This window comes from Pan paniscus, chromosome 20, assembly GCF_029289425.2.
Source record: "Pan paniscus chromosome 20, NHGRI_mPanPan1-v2.0_pri, whole genome shotgun sequence".
NCBI classification, from domain to species: domain Eukaryota; kingdom Metazoa; phylum Chordata; class Mammalia; order Primates; family Hominidae; genus Pan; species Pan paniscus.
The window spans coordinates 27,651,510-27,666,979 of NC_073269.2; the positions used below are offsets into that span (position 1 = coordinate 27,651,510).

General features: G+C 40.1%; 1 protein-coding gene and 2 pseudogenes across 1 annotated transcript in view; 2 read left to right on the top strand and 1 right to left on the bottom strand.

The window, feature by feature from the left end:
- The first annotated feature begins 612 nt into the window (after window positions 1-612).
- The window catches only part of LOC100986411 (putative zinc finger protein 730), a 33,281-nt gene continuing 18,423 nt past the window's right edge, over window positions 613-15,470 (top strand). The window contains 1 exon segment of the mRNA XM_063600098.1: window positions 613-698. Coding sequence (XP_063456168.1) covers window positions 696-698 — 3 coding nt within the window. The 5' untranslated portion in view covers window positions 613-695.
- Window positions 855-12,049, top strand: LOC100988441 (large ribosomal subunit protein uL18-like; annotated as a pseudogene).
- Window positions 9,853-11,293, bottom strand: LOC129394840 (sorting nexin-6-like; annotated as a pseudogene).

Sequence of the window (15,470 nt, forward strand, 5' to 3'; positions counted from 1 at the left end):
GGCTCATTGCAACCTCCACCTCCTGGGTTCAAGCGATTCCCCTGCCTTAGCCTCCCGAGTAGCTGGGATTACAGGCGCGTGCCACTACTCCCAGCTACTTTTTTTTTTTTTTTTTTGTATTTTTAGTAGAGACGGGGTTTCACTTGTTGGCCAGGCTGGTCTCAAACTCCTGACCTCAGATGATCCACCCGCCTTGGCCCCCCAAAGTGCTGGAATTACAGGCGTGAGCCACCGCGCCCGGTCTATATTCTTTTGATTTGTGAATATTCATATAGCGTATTATTTATAAATACATATGATCTTACACAAAAGGTTAAAGTCAATACCCTTTGGGGTGGGCCTGTCTCAGTTCAGGGAGGAAGTCCTGCCCGAAAAGGCTGCAGTCTACGTTGTCACTCTTCATTCAGCCCAGCATCTGATCACATCTGTCACTCAGGGCCTGGGGGGCGGGGCCTTAAACGTTATCCAATCAGGGACACTGGGCTGGGGGCCGTCCAATCAGGCCCGCAGCTGGAGCAGACAGGGCGGCTTCCGGGATTTGGCGCGGCCTTTGTTTCTCGCTGCCGCCGAAGCTCCAATTCTCGTCTGTCTGCTTTGTGTCCTCTGCTCCTAGAAGCCCAGCCTGTGTGGCCCTGCTACCTGCGGGTATTGGGAGATCCACAGCTAAGACGCCAGGGCCCCCTGGAAGGCTAGAAATGGTGAGAGTGCCGGTCCGACATCCCGAGAGAGGGAACGGGGCTGGTTGGAACCGGTGGGAAGCGGCTGTGGCGGGACTCAGGCCTCCCCGCAGTCAGCTCCACAATCTGCGCCCAGAGTTCTTGCCCAGCTCGGCCTCAGTCCCCTTCAGCCATACGATGGCGGCCGCGCTGACAGCCGGGGCCCCGGCGTCCTGTCTCTTCCCTGCACTGTGACTGTGCCCTGGCCTGGAGCCCTCTCTGGGCAGCTCTGCACCCGCAGCGCCGCGTCTCTCCCAGATTATGCAGGAACCAGAGAGGATCGTCAGGGGAGAATCCTGACTCGGGATGCGGGTTCAGGAATGGGAAGAGCTTTGGTCTGTGGCGTTCCCAATTCCTCTTTCCTTCTGTTAAAAATTTATGGGAGTCATCACCAAAATATTAACGAATTAAAGAATGATTCTAAAATTGTACAGCACCCAGTTATGGGGTGTAGCTTGTTATCCATGGGACGGGCTTGAAGGAAAGACTTTCATAAGATGCATGATGCAAAAACCCAAATTCAGTAATCGGTTAGGTACAGTTACATAGTTTCTAAATTTGCACCTTGAGCGTACAAATTTTCTGGTTATGTAATCAGAGCTTAATAGGCAGTTTATAGTTTGTTACGCCTAAATTTTGTTTTCCTTAATGTAGTAATTTACAAAAAAATACATTTGAGTTACATTTTTTTTTGAAGTAGGAATCCAGGCATCGCAGCCACGTACCTCGAATTGCCTGTCACTTAACTATTTTCACACTCCACAGGAGACTGATCTTCTGCATTTTTTTTTTCATGTTTCTCAAACGGGGTCTCAAGTCTACCCCTCAACCCCCATTCCTCTAGCCTAACTCTGGCTTGCGGTAAAATACTAAATTTCCAGTTTCTTCTGATTATCCCAAATGCCAACTTTCCCTCTCTAATTCACATTATTATCTGTTTGTCCTTTAGTGTACATTTTTGACACTGTATTTTAATTATTTTTTTACAAACCATTGGGTGGGACATTTAAAAAGATTTGTTTTCTGTTTGTAAATATTGCCCATGAAAATAAACCAAAACTAATTCCCTGACACTGTATTGTAAAAAAAATCTCTGTGCCTCTTTTTCTTTTGTCTTCCCTAGGCACAGAGATCTTGTGAAAGTGTTTTGGGGTCAAGTTTGTTTTTTGTTTTTTTTTTTGTTTTTTTAATCTTTATGGGATTATGTATTCTCAGCCACCCTTTAGTTTTTTCCTGATCCTGGTTTTCAGTACTGGCTGTGAATAAACCAGGGTACACACCATGGCTATGTCTGCTAGAGTGTTTGATGATTATTAGCTTCTGGGTCATTTTCTCTCACAGGACAACAAGAGGTATGAAGTGTAGTCTCTCAAGAAAGCAGGTGGATGCCCTGGGGCTAAGAGGAATCTCCTGGTGTCTTTGAAAAGCTAACCACTTCAGACATTAACATTGTCTTCACCCAACCTAGCTTCCCTTTCTTAGAGACACATTGCGGGTCAGCCAATCTTATGCGGGTATTGAGGGAAAAACAGAAGTGATTTCTGCCCCTCGGATTCTCTGAGATTCATGGAAAAAATAGTATCCAAATGGCAGATTTTACCTATTCTTTTATTTGGTAGCATTCTACAACCAAATGTTGTAGATAATGGGTGAGTTACAAGATTTATGAAATCATCGGTTGTTATTTTTACAGGGTAAATTTGTGACAGTGAATATCTCTGTTCTCTATCCTGTTATCTTAATTTCTGAGTTTAATGCTAAATTTTATAAAAAGAAAAAGAATCATCTGCAAACAGAGATTGTTTTAATTTCCTCTCTTCCTGTTTGGATGTGTTTTATTTCTTTCTCTTGCCTGAATGCTCTGGCCAGGACTTCCAATTTTATGTTGAATAGTGGGGGTGAGAGAAGGCATTCTTGTGCCAGTTTTCAAGAAGGAATGCTTCCAGCTTGTGTCCATTCAGTATGTTGGCTGTGGGTTTGTCATAGATAACTCATTATTTTGAACTATTTGCCTTCAATGCCAAGTTTGTTGAGGGTTTTAAACATGAAGGATATTAACTTTTATTGAAAACTTTTTCTGTATCGAAATAATTTTGTGGTTTTTATCTGTAGTTTGTTTATCTGATTAATCACACATATTGATTTGTGTATGTTGAACAAACCTTGCATCCCAGGGATACAACCTACTTGATCATAGTGGATTAGCTTTTTAATGTGCTGCTGGATTTGGTTTGCTAGTATTTTGTTGAAGATTTTTACATCAATGTTCATCAAGGATATTAGCCTGAAGTTTCCTTTTTTTGTTTTATCTCTGCCAGATTTTGGTATTAGAATGATGCTGTTGCCAGGAGCAGTGGCTCACGCCATCTCAGGACTTTGGGAGGCTGAGGTGGGTGGATCAGGAGGTCGAGATGGAGATGATCTTGGCCAACATGGTGAAACCCTGTCTCTACTAAGAATACAAAAAGTAGCTGGGTGTGGTGGTGCACGCCTGTAATCCCAGCTCCTCGGGAGGCTGAGGCAGGAGAATCACTTGAACCTAGGAGGCAGAGGTTGCAGTGAGCCAAGATCGTGCCACTGCACTCCAGCATGGCGACAGAATGAGACTCCGTCTCAAAAATAAATAAATAAATAAATAAAAAGAATGATGCTGCTTTTATATAATGAGTTGGGGAGGAGTCCCTTCTTCTCAATTTTTTAAAATAGTTTTGAAAGATATAATACTTGTTTTTCTTTGTACATTTGTTAGAATTCAGCTGTGAATCTGTCTGGTCCTGGACTCACTTTCTTTCTTTTTTTTTTTTTTTTTCTCAGACAGAGTCTCGCTCTGTTGCCCAGGCTGAAATGCAGTGGTGGGATTTCGGCTCACTGCAACCTCCGCCTCCCAGGTTCAAGCAGTTCTCCTGCCTCAGCCTCCCAAGTAGCCAGGACTACAGGCGGGTGCCACCATGACCGGCTAATTTTTGTATTTGTAGTAGAGACAGTATTTCACCATGTTGGCCAGGCTGGTCTCGAACTCCTAACCTCAGGTGATCCTCCCACCTCGGCTTCCCAAAGTGCTGGGATTACAGGCATGAGCCAGCACACCTGGCTGGTCCTGGGCTTTCTTTTGGTTGGTAGGCTGTTTACTACTATTTCAATTTTGGAGCTTGTTATTGGTCTATTCACTGATTCATTTTGTTGTTTTTGTTCAGTTATGGGAAGATGGATTTTTCCAGAAATTTATCCATTTTTTTTTTGGATTTTCTAGTTTGCACAGAGAAGTTTATAGTAGACTTCAGTACTTATTCATATTTTTGTGGGGTCAGTGGTAATGTCGCTTTTGTCATTTCTAATTGTGTTTATTTGGTTCTTCTTTTTTCACTAATCTTATTAGTGGTTTATTAATCTTATTAACTTTGTTATAAGATAATAAGATAAGTGGTTATTATCTTATTAAATTTTTCAAAAGATTTAACTCAATAGATTTATTTGTATGACTTTTCATGTCTAAATCTCCATCAGTTCAGATCTTCCTGTCTTCTGCTAGCTTAGGAGTTGGTTTTCTCTTGCTTCTTTCATTCTTTTATTTATGATGTTAGGTTGTTATATTGACCTCTTTCTAACTTTCTGATGTGAGCATCAAAAAGTGCTATACATTTCCCTCTTACCACTGTCTTAGCCATGTTGCAGAGATTCTAGTATGTTGTATCTTTGTTCCCATTTGTTTCAAAAAACTGCTTAATTTCTACCTTAATTTCATTATTTATTCAAAAGTCATTCACATGCAGATTCTTTAATTTCCATGTAATTGTATAATTTCAAGTAGTTTTCTTTGTGTTGAATTATATATTTATCAAGCTGTGGCCTAAGAATGTGTTTGGTATGATTTGGGTATTATTAAATTTGCTGATAATTGTTTTATTTCTGATTGTGTGGTCAGTTTTAGAGTATTTGACACGTGGTGGTGAGAAGAGTGTATACTGTGTTGATTTCAGATAGAGAGTGTTGTAGATGTCTATTAGGACTATTTGGTCAAGCATTTAGTTCTGATATCTTTGTTAATTTTCTGCCTCAGTGATCTGTCTAATAGTGTCCATGGGGTGTTGTAGGAGTCAGAATCTAAATCTCTTCATAGTTCTCTAAGAACTTTGTGTGTGTGTGTGTATGACAGAGTCTTGCTCTGTTGCCCAGGCTAGAGTGTAGTGGCACGATTTCGGCTCACTGCAACCTCCGCCTCCCAGGTTCAAGAGATTCTCCTGCTGCTTCAGCCTCCTGAGTAGCTGGGATTACAGGAGTGTGCCACCATGCCCGGCTAATTTTTGTATTTTCAGTAGAGACCAGGTTTCACCATGTTGGTCAGGCTGGTCTTGAACTCCTGACCTCGTGATCCACCTGACTGAGCCTCCCAAAGTGCTGAGATTACAGGCGTGAGCTGCCATGCCCAGCAGAACTTGTTTTATTCATGTGCGTGCATGGATTTTTAATAACATATTTTTTCTGTCTGCTTCTTTTCATAAACATTCTTTCAAGTGCATACAGTATGCCCAAGGCTACAGCTTAGATGTCTGCATCCAGTGTCTACTGAAATTCAGATGTCCAGTGTTCAAGAACATGTCCAGAGACTTGGCTGCTGTAGAAAAAAGTATAAATTAAAGATAAGAGGCTTTATTCTCTTACCTGAAAGTAAGGGAGTATATTTTGTTCATCTCTCTTTTTTTAAAACATTTAGATTACACGTAGATAGTTTTCTCTGCTTTTTAGAAATATATGTAAATCATAGTAACAGCTATATAAACCTTTTGTTATTCTTTCTGACTCAGAATTGTCTTCATCTAGGACCTCAGAACCATTGCTTTGTTTTTGCTTTGGCAAAGGTTTTTTGTTTGTTTGTTTTTGTTTATTTTCATTTTTAGTCTTTTAAAGTAGACACAAATTTGTTTAAAGCTTTTTTTTTTTTTTTTTTTAGACAGAATTTCACTCTTGTCGCCCAGGCTGGAATACAATGGCACGATCTTGGCTCCCTGAAACCTCCACCTCCCAGTTCAAATGATTTTCCTGCCTCAGCCATTCAAGTAGCTGGGATTACAGGCTCCTGCCACCACCCTTGACTAATTTTTTAATATTTTTAGTAGAGACTGAGTTTTGCCATATTGGCCAGGCTAGTCTCAAACTCCTGACCTCAGGTGATCCTCCTGCCTTGGCCTCCCAAAGTGCTGGGATTACAAGCGTGAGCCACCACACTGGGCCGTTTAAAGCTTATTTTAAGAGCACACAAAAGTTGAGCACAAAGATAAGATTAAATTTAGCAACACAGAATGATAAAGAATAAAAAAGATACTGAGTAAATTTTTTTGACAGAAAACTGATTATCCAAGGTAATTATCTCATATTTGCTGGCTAAAGTACTTACACTGCAAAGGCAAGAACAGTTCAGTTTATTCACTAAATAGTGGAATCTGTAGGTGGACTTTGGTTTCTGTTACTTCAGAACAATTAGTATAGTTAGGTGTAGTGTTTGTAGACAACTTGCATTCACACAAATTAACATTTTGTATAATAGTATGAATATAAGGCTACAATATTTCAATAAATCCCTTAAGTAGTCATTTTAATATTGTTATTTATACTCTTGAAATATCAAGTGTTTTAACTGAATTATGGTTATAGATATTTTTAAAGTTCTACATACATTATGACAAGTACATTAAAATTATTTACACTTAGATATTTATATCTAATATCCAAAGAAAATTCACTACAAAATTGTTACAGTAGATATTAGTTTGACATGCTTATTAATTTATCCAATAGGGATAATTATAGGTAAGCATGGTTTTAGTGTCTTTCATTTCACTGAATTTGAATGCTGCTATTACAGGACAAATAAACATGATGGGTGATGTGACCACCCAAAACCATAATAGCTCCTCAGCTATGTTGCAAGCTCAAATATATTCCACTGTATAACAAAGTCAGATTCCAGTTTTTCATCAAAAAGTGCTGGTGAAAATTGTCAGATGTATTCCAATATAGATCCCCAATTCACTGGTTAGGAGATGGGAGAGCAGCAGACATGAAAAAGAAACCTTATAGGCCAGACACGGTGGCTCACGCCTGTAATCCCAGCACTTTGGGAGGCCGAGGCAGGTGGATCACAAGGTCGGGAGATCAAGACCATCCTGGCTAACATGGTGAAACCCCGTCTCTACTAAAAACTACAAAAAATTAGCCAGGAGTGGTGGCGGGCACCTGTAGTCCCAGCTACTTGGGAGGCTGAGGCAGGAGAATGGCCTGAACCCAAGAGGTGGAGCTTGCAGTGAGCCGAGATCGTGCCACCGCATTCCAGCCTGGGCAACACAGCGAGACTCCAAGACTCCGTCTCAAAAAAAAAAAAGGAAACCTTATAAAATTCTGCTGAGAACATGCCTTTTTTTTCATAATGCTCATGTTTCTCATGCTGACATGCTGAGAGTAACCGTGCATTTTGAGTGTTTCAAGAAAAATTCCTTTTGGGGGACTATCTTCTGGCCAAGTTGATCGGTCTTACATCTAATCTGAGTTTTTTCTTAAGATGCTTTTAACTTATTTTTTCTTTCAATATAATCTCGCTCAGATTGAGAGCTGTTTTTCTCTCCAATGCTTTGGGTGTCTGTTTCAGAAACCCTATTAGTATCCCATGGTCTCTGTGAATGAGGTGGTTTGTCACAGGGAGAATATTCTTGGAGTTATCTCTATCTATCTCATGCTGGAAATCTAGCAGTATTTTTTTTTTTATGTCACCGTTATAAATAGAAACTGAGGGTGAAATACTGCTCCCATTCCCATTATTGTGAAGGTGCAGTTCTACCCAGGAGGCCTGCAGGCTCCTCTCCCTGCAGCGCAGGCTCCACTCTCTGATGTGACACTAGAGTACTGCTGTGGCATTGGGGTTCATGTAAGATGTGAGCCAGCAGCTTTGAGCTGTGTGTTGTGGGCTGTGTCTCAGTGGAAGTTGGTAGGCGTAAAGAGAGGACACTGGCCACTAGGAGAACGCAAACAGGGTGCTGCATGTTCTACACTCTGTGAGAGGTTCCGAAAGTAAATAGAATCTGATGGCCAAATCTGTAAATGTAAACAAGCATCTTAGGAGTGAAAGATCAAGGCTACAAAGTATCCAGAGCCATAACCACAACTATACCTACCAGTAAAATGCAAGACTGGAATAGAGTATTGTTGTCCTTCCTCTTACTGAAGAGCTAGAATCAGGACAGGCGATCCAGTTTCTGGAGCTCCACCAGAGCAGTTCCATTTTTTATTTAGAATCAGCCTGAGTCTCTCCTGCCTGGCTTATCATTGGGCAATCAACCCAGGATAACTGGGAACCCTCTCACAATTACCTAGCCATCTTTGAAACATTTGAGAATATCCAGAGCAGAATTTTATCAGGCTGACAAGAGTGGTTAATGCTACTTCTTTCTCAGTGTAAAAGAAATGAGTCATTCTGTGTTTGTTCCTCCCTCATACAAGAGATAATTTTGGTTGGTACTCAGATGATAGTTTCCCCAGTTTTCTTGTACTTGGGTGAAAAACAAGGAAGAGGTCTAGAAACTAAAACAGATAAACTGATTGCTTTCATTTCATATTATCATTAGAAAAATAGGTAGAGCAGTTATGGTTCTTATCATACAGAAACTTTTAGTCTAGACTAGTGATATGGCTTGGCTATGTCACCACCCAAATCTCATCTTAAATTGTAACTCCCACAGTTTCTACATGTTGTGGTAGGAACCCAGAGGGAGGTGATTAAATTATGAGGGGAGGTCTTTCCTGCACTGTTCTCATGATAGTGAATGAGTTTCACAAGATCTGATGATTTTAAAAATGGGAGTTTCACTGCACAAGCTCTCATTTTGCTTGCCACCATCCATGTAAGATATGACTTGCTTCTCCTTGCCTTCTGCCATGATTGCGAGGCCTCCCCAGCCATGTGGTATTGTAAGTCCATTAAATCTCTTTTTCTTCCCAGTCTCTGGTGTGTTTTTATCAGCAGTGTGAGAACAGACTAATACAAAAAATTGTTACCAGTAGAGCCGGGCATTGATGAAAAGATACCTGAAAATGTGCATGTGACTTTGGAACTGGGCAACAGGCAGAGGTTGGAGCAGTTTGGAGGTCTCAGAAGACAGGAAAATGTGGGAAAGTGTGGAACTCCCTAGAAACTTGTTGGATGGCTGTGACCAAAATGCTGATAATGATATAGAAAATAAAATCCAGGCTGAAATGGTCTCAGATGGACGTGAGGAACTTGCTGAGAACTGGAGCAAAGGTGACTTTTCTTATGTTTTAGCAAAGAGACTGGTGTTATTTTGCCCCTTCCCTAGAGATTTGTGAAACTTTGAACTTGAGAGAGATGATTTAGGTTATCTGGCAGAAGAAATTTCTAAGCAAGGCAGGTCTCTGTTGAGCCGTGGATGCCAGTCTCTGTTCTGCAGGATAGGTTTTGTTAAAGTTGTTAAAAATAATGCCTATTTTAAGAGATAACAAATGAAATTTAGAGGACAAGAGGGTAAAGCTAATTACTATTCTTGGAAATGCTTGATGATACAGGATAAAAATAAATACAACACACCCAAATACAGGATGATAGTTTTTTTGTTAGTTGGGTTTTTTTAAAGCATAATGCAGGAGTAGATTTAGTATAGCTACTCCAAATGTTGAAGAGTGATACAGTGACCACAGAGTTAAAAACTCTCACTGTTATTGCTGTTTATTTTACAATAATTGGTTTAGTCTACAAGTTTAAGGCAAACATACTAATGCATTTGCTTTTCTTCAGAAATCATAAAGATTACATAAAATCTGTCCCAAAACTTCTAAGAAATATTCAGTAGTGAAAAATAAGTCTGATTAAGATGCTTTACCAGGATACATGAATGAACTAAGGTGGTATATAATGCTTTTTTAAAACAAAATTTAAAAAAATTCAATAAAGGCAATCTTTATCGTGTTTGAACAATGCATTCTGAAAAGGTTAAACTTCAGAAATTATTTAAAGGTAAATAAGATTGGCATCCATAGGGAATACTATTTATAAAATAAATGCAGTTATAGAGGCTACTTTAAAGAAGAATAAAATTTGGACTTCTGAGTATGATGAGTGCACAATAATGGGCCACTGTCTTGGGGAACACAGTGCAGCATTACACCACACAGACTGGCATCGCCTGTACATGGCGCTGCTCCATGCTTCTCAGAAAAAGAGTAGATCCATTTTGTCAGCTGTTTTTTGTTTGTTTCCAGTGAGCATAAATGCTTAACATCATTAAGAAAACAAAAATAAAATTTGAAGGAAGGCAGCCCTTTTCAACAGGAAGGCAGAATGTGGCTTATGTGTCTCCATTTAGCACTGCCAGGCAGTTTGGCAGCAACTGTAAGTTACCCTTTGCATGCTTCAGTTCTAACTCTGCCAGTTCCACTAATTTTTTTTTCTGAATGCAGCAATGCTTCTTGTCTTAAAATCTATAAGTTCTTGTTTTGCAGACTGAGATTTTTTTTTTTTTTTCAAATTTCTGACTACATAATTGTTGGGAAGTTTTAGCCAGCAGAACATCTTTATTTTTTGCTCTTGCTTTATCCAGTGCTTTATTAGCATTTTCATAATCCACTAGTGACCTAGACCTTCAATACAGGAGATCCTTAGCAGCTTGAGTTTCTCTTAAGTAATATTTTTAAGGGTCAGAAAGTTTGAGGTCCTCATCAGCAGACACTCATGCTTCTATTTTTCTTGTTTTATCAAACATTTCTGAAACTTTGAGAAAAAACTTGCATATATCTGTAGAATCCCAAGTTCCTAAAGCATATAATGAAGAACCAATTCTCTTGTAATCATCTGCAGCACTTTTGTGGGATCTTGTCATTCTATGAGTTAGCAGATGCATCCTTATCTCGGTTATGATATTCTAAAAGAAATGTTTGTTCATGCTCAAAGAAATTATCTACATCCTTTACTCTGGAAACAATTACTCCATCTGCTGATTTAACCATGTTTTTAAAGAAATCTTCAAGTTTCTCTTTTTATTTTTCCTTGCACACTCAAGTCTTGATTATATTCCAAGAAGACATGGAAATTTAAATATTTTCTCAAAATAGGATGTGCTGTCACATGACATAGGAACACTTCATGCATCACAACTGTGTTCTTGGATATTCCCAAATATCCAGCTTCCACTTCCTGTTTCATCTTTGTGAATTCTTCCTTTGTCATTGACCCTTCTCCTTCTCCAAGCTTCTGTACTTTTTCCCTTGAAGCATCAAAATCAGCTCTTGGTGGTGCTGGTGGAATGATGTAACCTGCATAGTCTTCATTTTTAACAAAGGAATCATGAAGCCAGATAAATTGCTTATGTTGCTGAACAACAGAAAACTCATTTTGTTTAAAATTTGGAAATAAACTCTTTGTGTGAACGGTGAATTTTACTTTATTCCACTCACTAAGAGCATCAGAAATGTCCACCAGCAGAGCAGGATCACTTTGAAGGTTTACATTTATTGCTTTAAGTCCACGGTTCTCTTCCCGAGAGGAAGTCAGGGCCATCGTCCAAGTCTTCCATCATGGCTGCTCCCCAGGATGATAGTTTGTGTAACAAACAGAGATATTGTCAGATTGCTTATACCCATATAGAAGAGGACGTGATATTACACACAGCATATGCACGTAAACTGCCAAAATATGATGTGAAGATTGGCCTAACCAGTTACACTGCAGTGTATTGTACTGGCCTGCTGCTGGCCTGCAGGCTCCTCAGTAGGTCAAGATCTGTGACCTATGGCATGGACAAGATCTGTGAAGGCCAAGTGGAGGTGACTGGCAATGAATACAATGTGGAAAGCACTGATGGTCAGCCAAGTGCCTTCACCTGCTATTTGGATGTAGGCCTTGCCAGAACTACCACTGGCAATAAAGTTTTTGGTTCCCTGAAGAGAGCAGTAGATGGAGGCTTGTCTATCCCTCACAGTACCAAACAGTTCCCTGGTTATGATTCTGAAAGCAAGGACTTTAATGCAGTAGTACACCAGAAGTACATCATAGGCCAGAATGTTGCAGATTACATGCACTACTTAATGAAGGATGATGAAGATGCTTACAGGAAACAGTTCTCTCAATACATAAACAAAAGCGTAACTCCAGACATGAAGGAGATGCATAAGAAAGCTCATGCTGCTATGTGAGAGAATCCAGTCTATGAGAAGAAGCCCAAGAAAAAAATTAAAAAGAAGTGGAACCATCCCAAAATGTCCCTTGCTCAAAAGATCGAGTAGCTCAAAAGAAGGCAAGCTTCCTCAGAGCTCAGGAGTGGGCTTCTGAGAGCTAAACCAAACAATTTTCAATGAGGATTTTTTAGATGAAGAAAATAAACTTATTGACAGCAAAATTTAAAAAAAATTAAATTTATAAACAGCAAAGCATTCAAGAGATTACTTGGGTTCTGTTAAAGGCATTCAGTTTTAAAATGGAAACAGAGCATAAAAGTTTGGAAAATTTGCAGCCTGTCAATGCAATAGAGTAGAAAACCTCATTTTTTGAGGAGAAATTTAAGCCAGCTGTGGGAAAAATGTTTCCAGTTCATGACAGAGGTCTTCTCTGCAGCCCCTTCCATCACAGGCCCAGAGGCCTAAAAGAAAAAGATGGCTTTGTGGGTCAGGCCGAGGGCTCCCCTGCTCTGTGAAGCCTAGGGACTTGGTATCCTGTATTCCAGCCACTACAGTCATGGCTAAAAGGGGCCAAGGTAGAGCTCAGACTGTTGTTTCAGAGGGTGGAAGCCCCAAGCCTTGGCAGCTTCCATATTGTGTTGAGCCTGTGGGTTCATGGAAGTCAAGAATTGAGGTTTGGCACCCTCCACCTAGATTTCAGAGCTATATGGAAACCCCTGGATGGCCAGGCAGAAGTTTGCAGCAGGGGTGAAGGCCTCATGAAGAATATCTGCTAGGGCAGTACACACAAAAAATGTTGGGTTGGAGACCCCACACAGAGTCCTTACTGGGGCACCACCTAGTGGAGCTGTGAGAAGAGGGCCATTGTCCTCCAGATTCCAGAATGGTAGATCCACTGACAGCTTGCACCATGTGCCTGGAGAAGCCACAGGCACTCAACACCAGCCCATGAAGGCGGCCAGGAGGGAGGCTGTACCCTGCAGAGCCACAGGGGTGGAGCTGCTCAAGATGATGGGAACCCACTTTTTGCATCAGCATGACCCAATGCGGGACATGGAGTCAAAGGAGATCATTTTGGAGCTTTAAGATTTGACTGCCCTGCTTGATTTTGGACTCGCGTGGGGCCAGTAGCCCCTTTGTTTTGGCCAAATTCTCCCCTATGGAATGACTGTATTTACCCAATGCTTATATCCCCCCCCCATTATATCAGGGAAGTAACTAACTTGCTTTTAATTGTACAGGCTCATAGGCAGAAGGGACTTGCCTTGTTTCAGATAAGACATTGAATTGTGGACTTTTGAGTTGATGCTGAAATGAGTTAAGACTTTGGGCTGGGCATGGTGGCTCATGCTTGTAATCCCAGCACTTTGGGAGGCTGAGATGGGTGGATCACGAGGTCAGGAGATTGAGACCATCCTGGCTAACACAGTGAAACCCCGTCTCTACTAAAAATACAAAAAAATTAGCCGGATGTGGTGGCGGGCACCTGTAGTCCCAGCTACTCAGGAGGCTGAGGCAGGAGAATGGCCTGAACCCGGGAGGCAGAGCTTGCAGTGAGCCAAGATCGTGCCACTGCACTCCAGCCTGGGTGCCAGAGCGAGACTCCGCCTCAAAAAAAAAAAAAAAGACTTTGGGGAACTGTTGGGAAGGTATGATTGGTTTTGCAATGTAAAGACATTAGATTTGGAGGGGCCAGGGGTGGAATGATATGGTTTTGCTGTGTCCCCACCCAAATCTCATCTTGAATTGTAATTCTCACAAGTCATGGGAAAAACACGGTGGGAGATGATTCAGTTATGGGAGTGGGTCTTCCCTGCGCTGTTCTCTTGATAGTGAATGAATTTCAGAATATATAATGGTTGTAAAAACGGGAGGTTTCCTGCACAAGCTCTCTCTTTGCCTGCCACTATCTATGTAAAATGTGACTTGCTTCTCCTTGTCTTTTGCCATGATTGTGAGGCCTCCTCAGCCACGTAGAACTGTAAGTCCATTAAATCTCTTTCTCTTCCCAGTCTCAGTTATGTCTTTATCAGCAGCATGAGAACAGACTAATAAAACTAGCAACTGAATAAAGGCTGAATTATGCATCATATGGTAGGTAAATAAATGTGTGCAAAAAAAAACTTGGGCTTTATTTCGGCCATGTTCTTTATATTGTTGTGACTTTTGGTGTTTTCACCTGAAGGAATATTTATGAACAGAAGGGTTGTTATTATTATTTGTATTTCTTTTACCTTACTAAAAATACATATTCATCTTTTAATAAAATTATCCGAGGAAACCTTAAATGATTTGTTTAAATGGCTTATTAGTATATGATATAAAATTGACAGGGAAGTGACTATAAAAGGTTTAAATTACACAAACTCTGAGATTTAAATTTCTCTTAGGTAAGCTTAGGAAAAACAAAACTGGAAATATCCCCATTGGCATACAGAACCAAATTCTAGCTAGGGTCCACTCCCTGCCCCAGTTCTGTTCAGATTTACCTTTTGAAGGCCTTATTTAAGTCTGGCCCTACCCTGGAGTCTCATCTCACAGAACTGATTAGAAAAGATCAGTTTTGGGTGATGAATCGTGTTCCATTTTTAGAGCTGGTGCTCACAATTTTCTGAAACAGAAAAGCAGATAAATGAGAAATATAAAGTATGAATTTTAGGGTCTTTTTAAAATTATTAAAACCAGTGCTTGCAGAGACATTTTATTTAGCAACTTGTTTTCCATTCCTGCAGATCTACTAGTTGCTCCCCAAGCCACAAGAAGTAAATATAAAAACAATAAAAATTTATGTAAATTATATTAAACTCTTCATTTCTCTATTCTGCTCATCTGTTTTTGTTTAGTTTTTATTCTACACATTTTTTTAAAAGGTCAATGACAGAGAAACAGAAAAAAATATGGATCATTTTTCTAAATACTGGGAATTATTCAACACTTAATATCAACACACAGGGTGTTATTAAGATTAAATCCTGTAATGTGCTATCACAGTGCCCTGTAGCATCTTATTGAGATTGTAGTACCTGAATAATAAACATTGCATTACTGCATGTGTATATGTTGTTTTCTAAACGCAGACTTAAACATTGTTGCTTTCTAAATACAAAAACAAAAAACAAACAAAAAACATTGTTGCTTTCTGTTTCTTCTGTAAACTTAAAAAAAGCCAGCAAAGATTATAATACTTTAAGGTGGAGATTGATTGTCCTTATTTGTACCAAAAGTGTTTGTATTGTCACAAGAGTGCTGAGTGTAATGAACTCTGTGCTGTGCCTGCTTGCTCTAACTAATGCTAATAATGACCCCAGGTGGAGAAACATCAGCATTGATAGGAAACTTGTTTATAACACCCATTCATGTATCCTTTCAAAACCTGCAGAATCACATTTCATAGAGTAGGGCCAAAATTACCAAGTGATTTATAAGCTATTAAAGCTGGAGAGGCAATGCTTAGTTAAATGGTTATAAGCCCAGGCTTCTAATTAGAATCATGTGACTCTAAGTTGAGGCCAGAATCAAGTATGAGGGTTCAAGATACATTTATGATAGTTAAGTCTCACTTTGCACTAAAGGGTGGTCCCA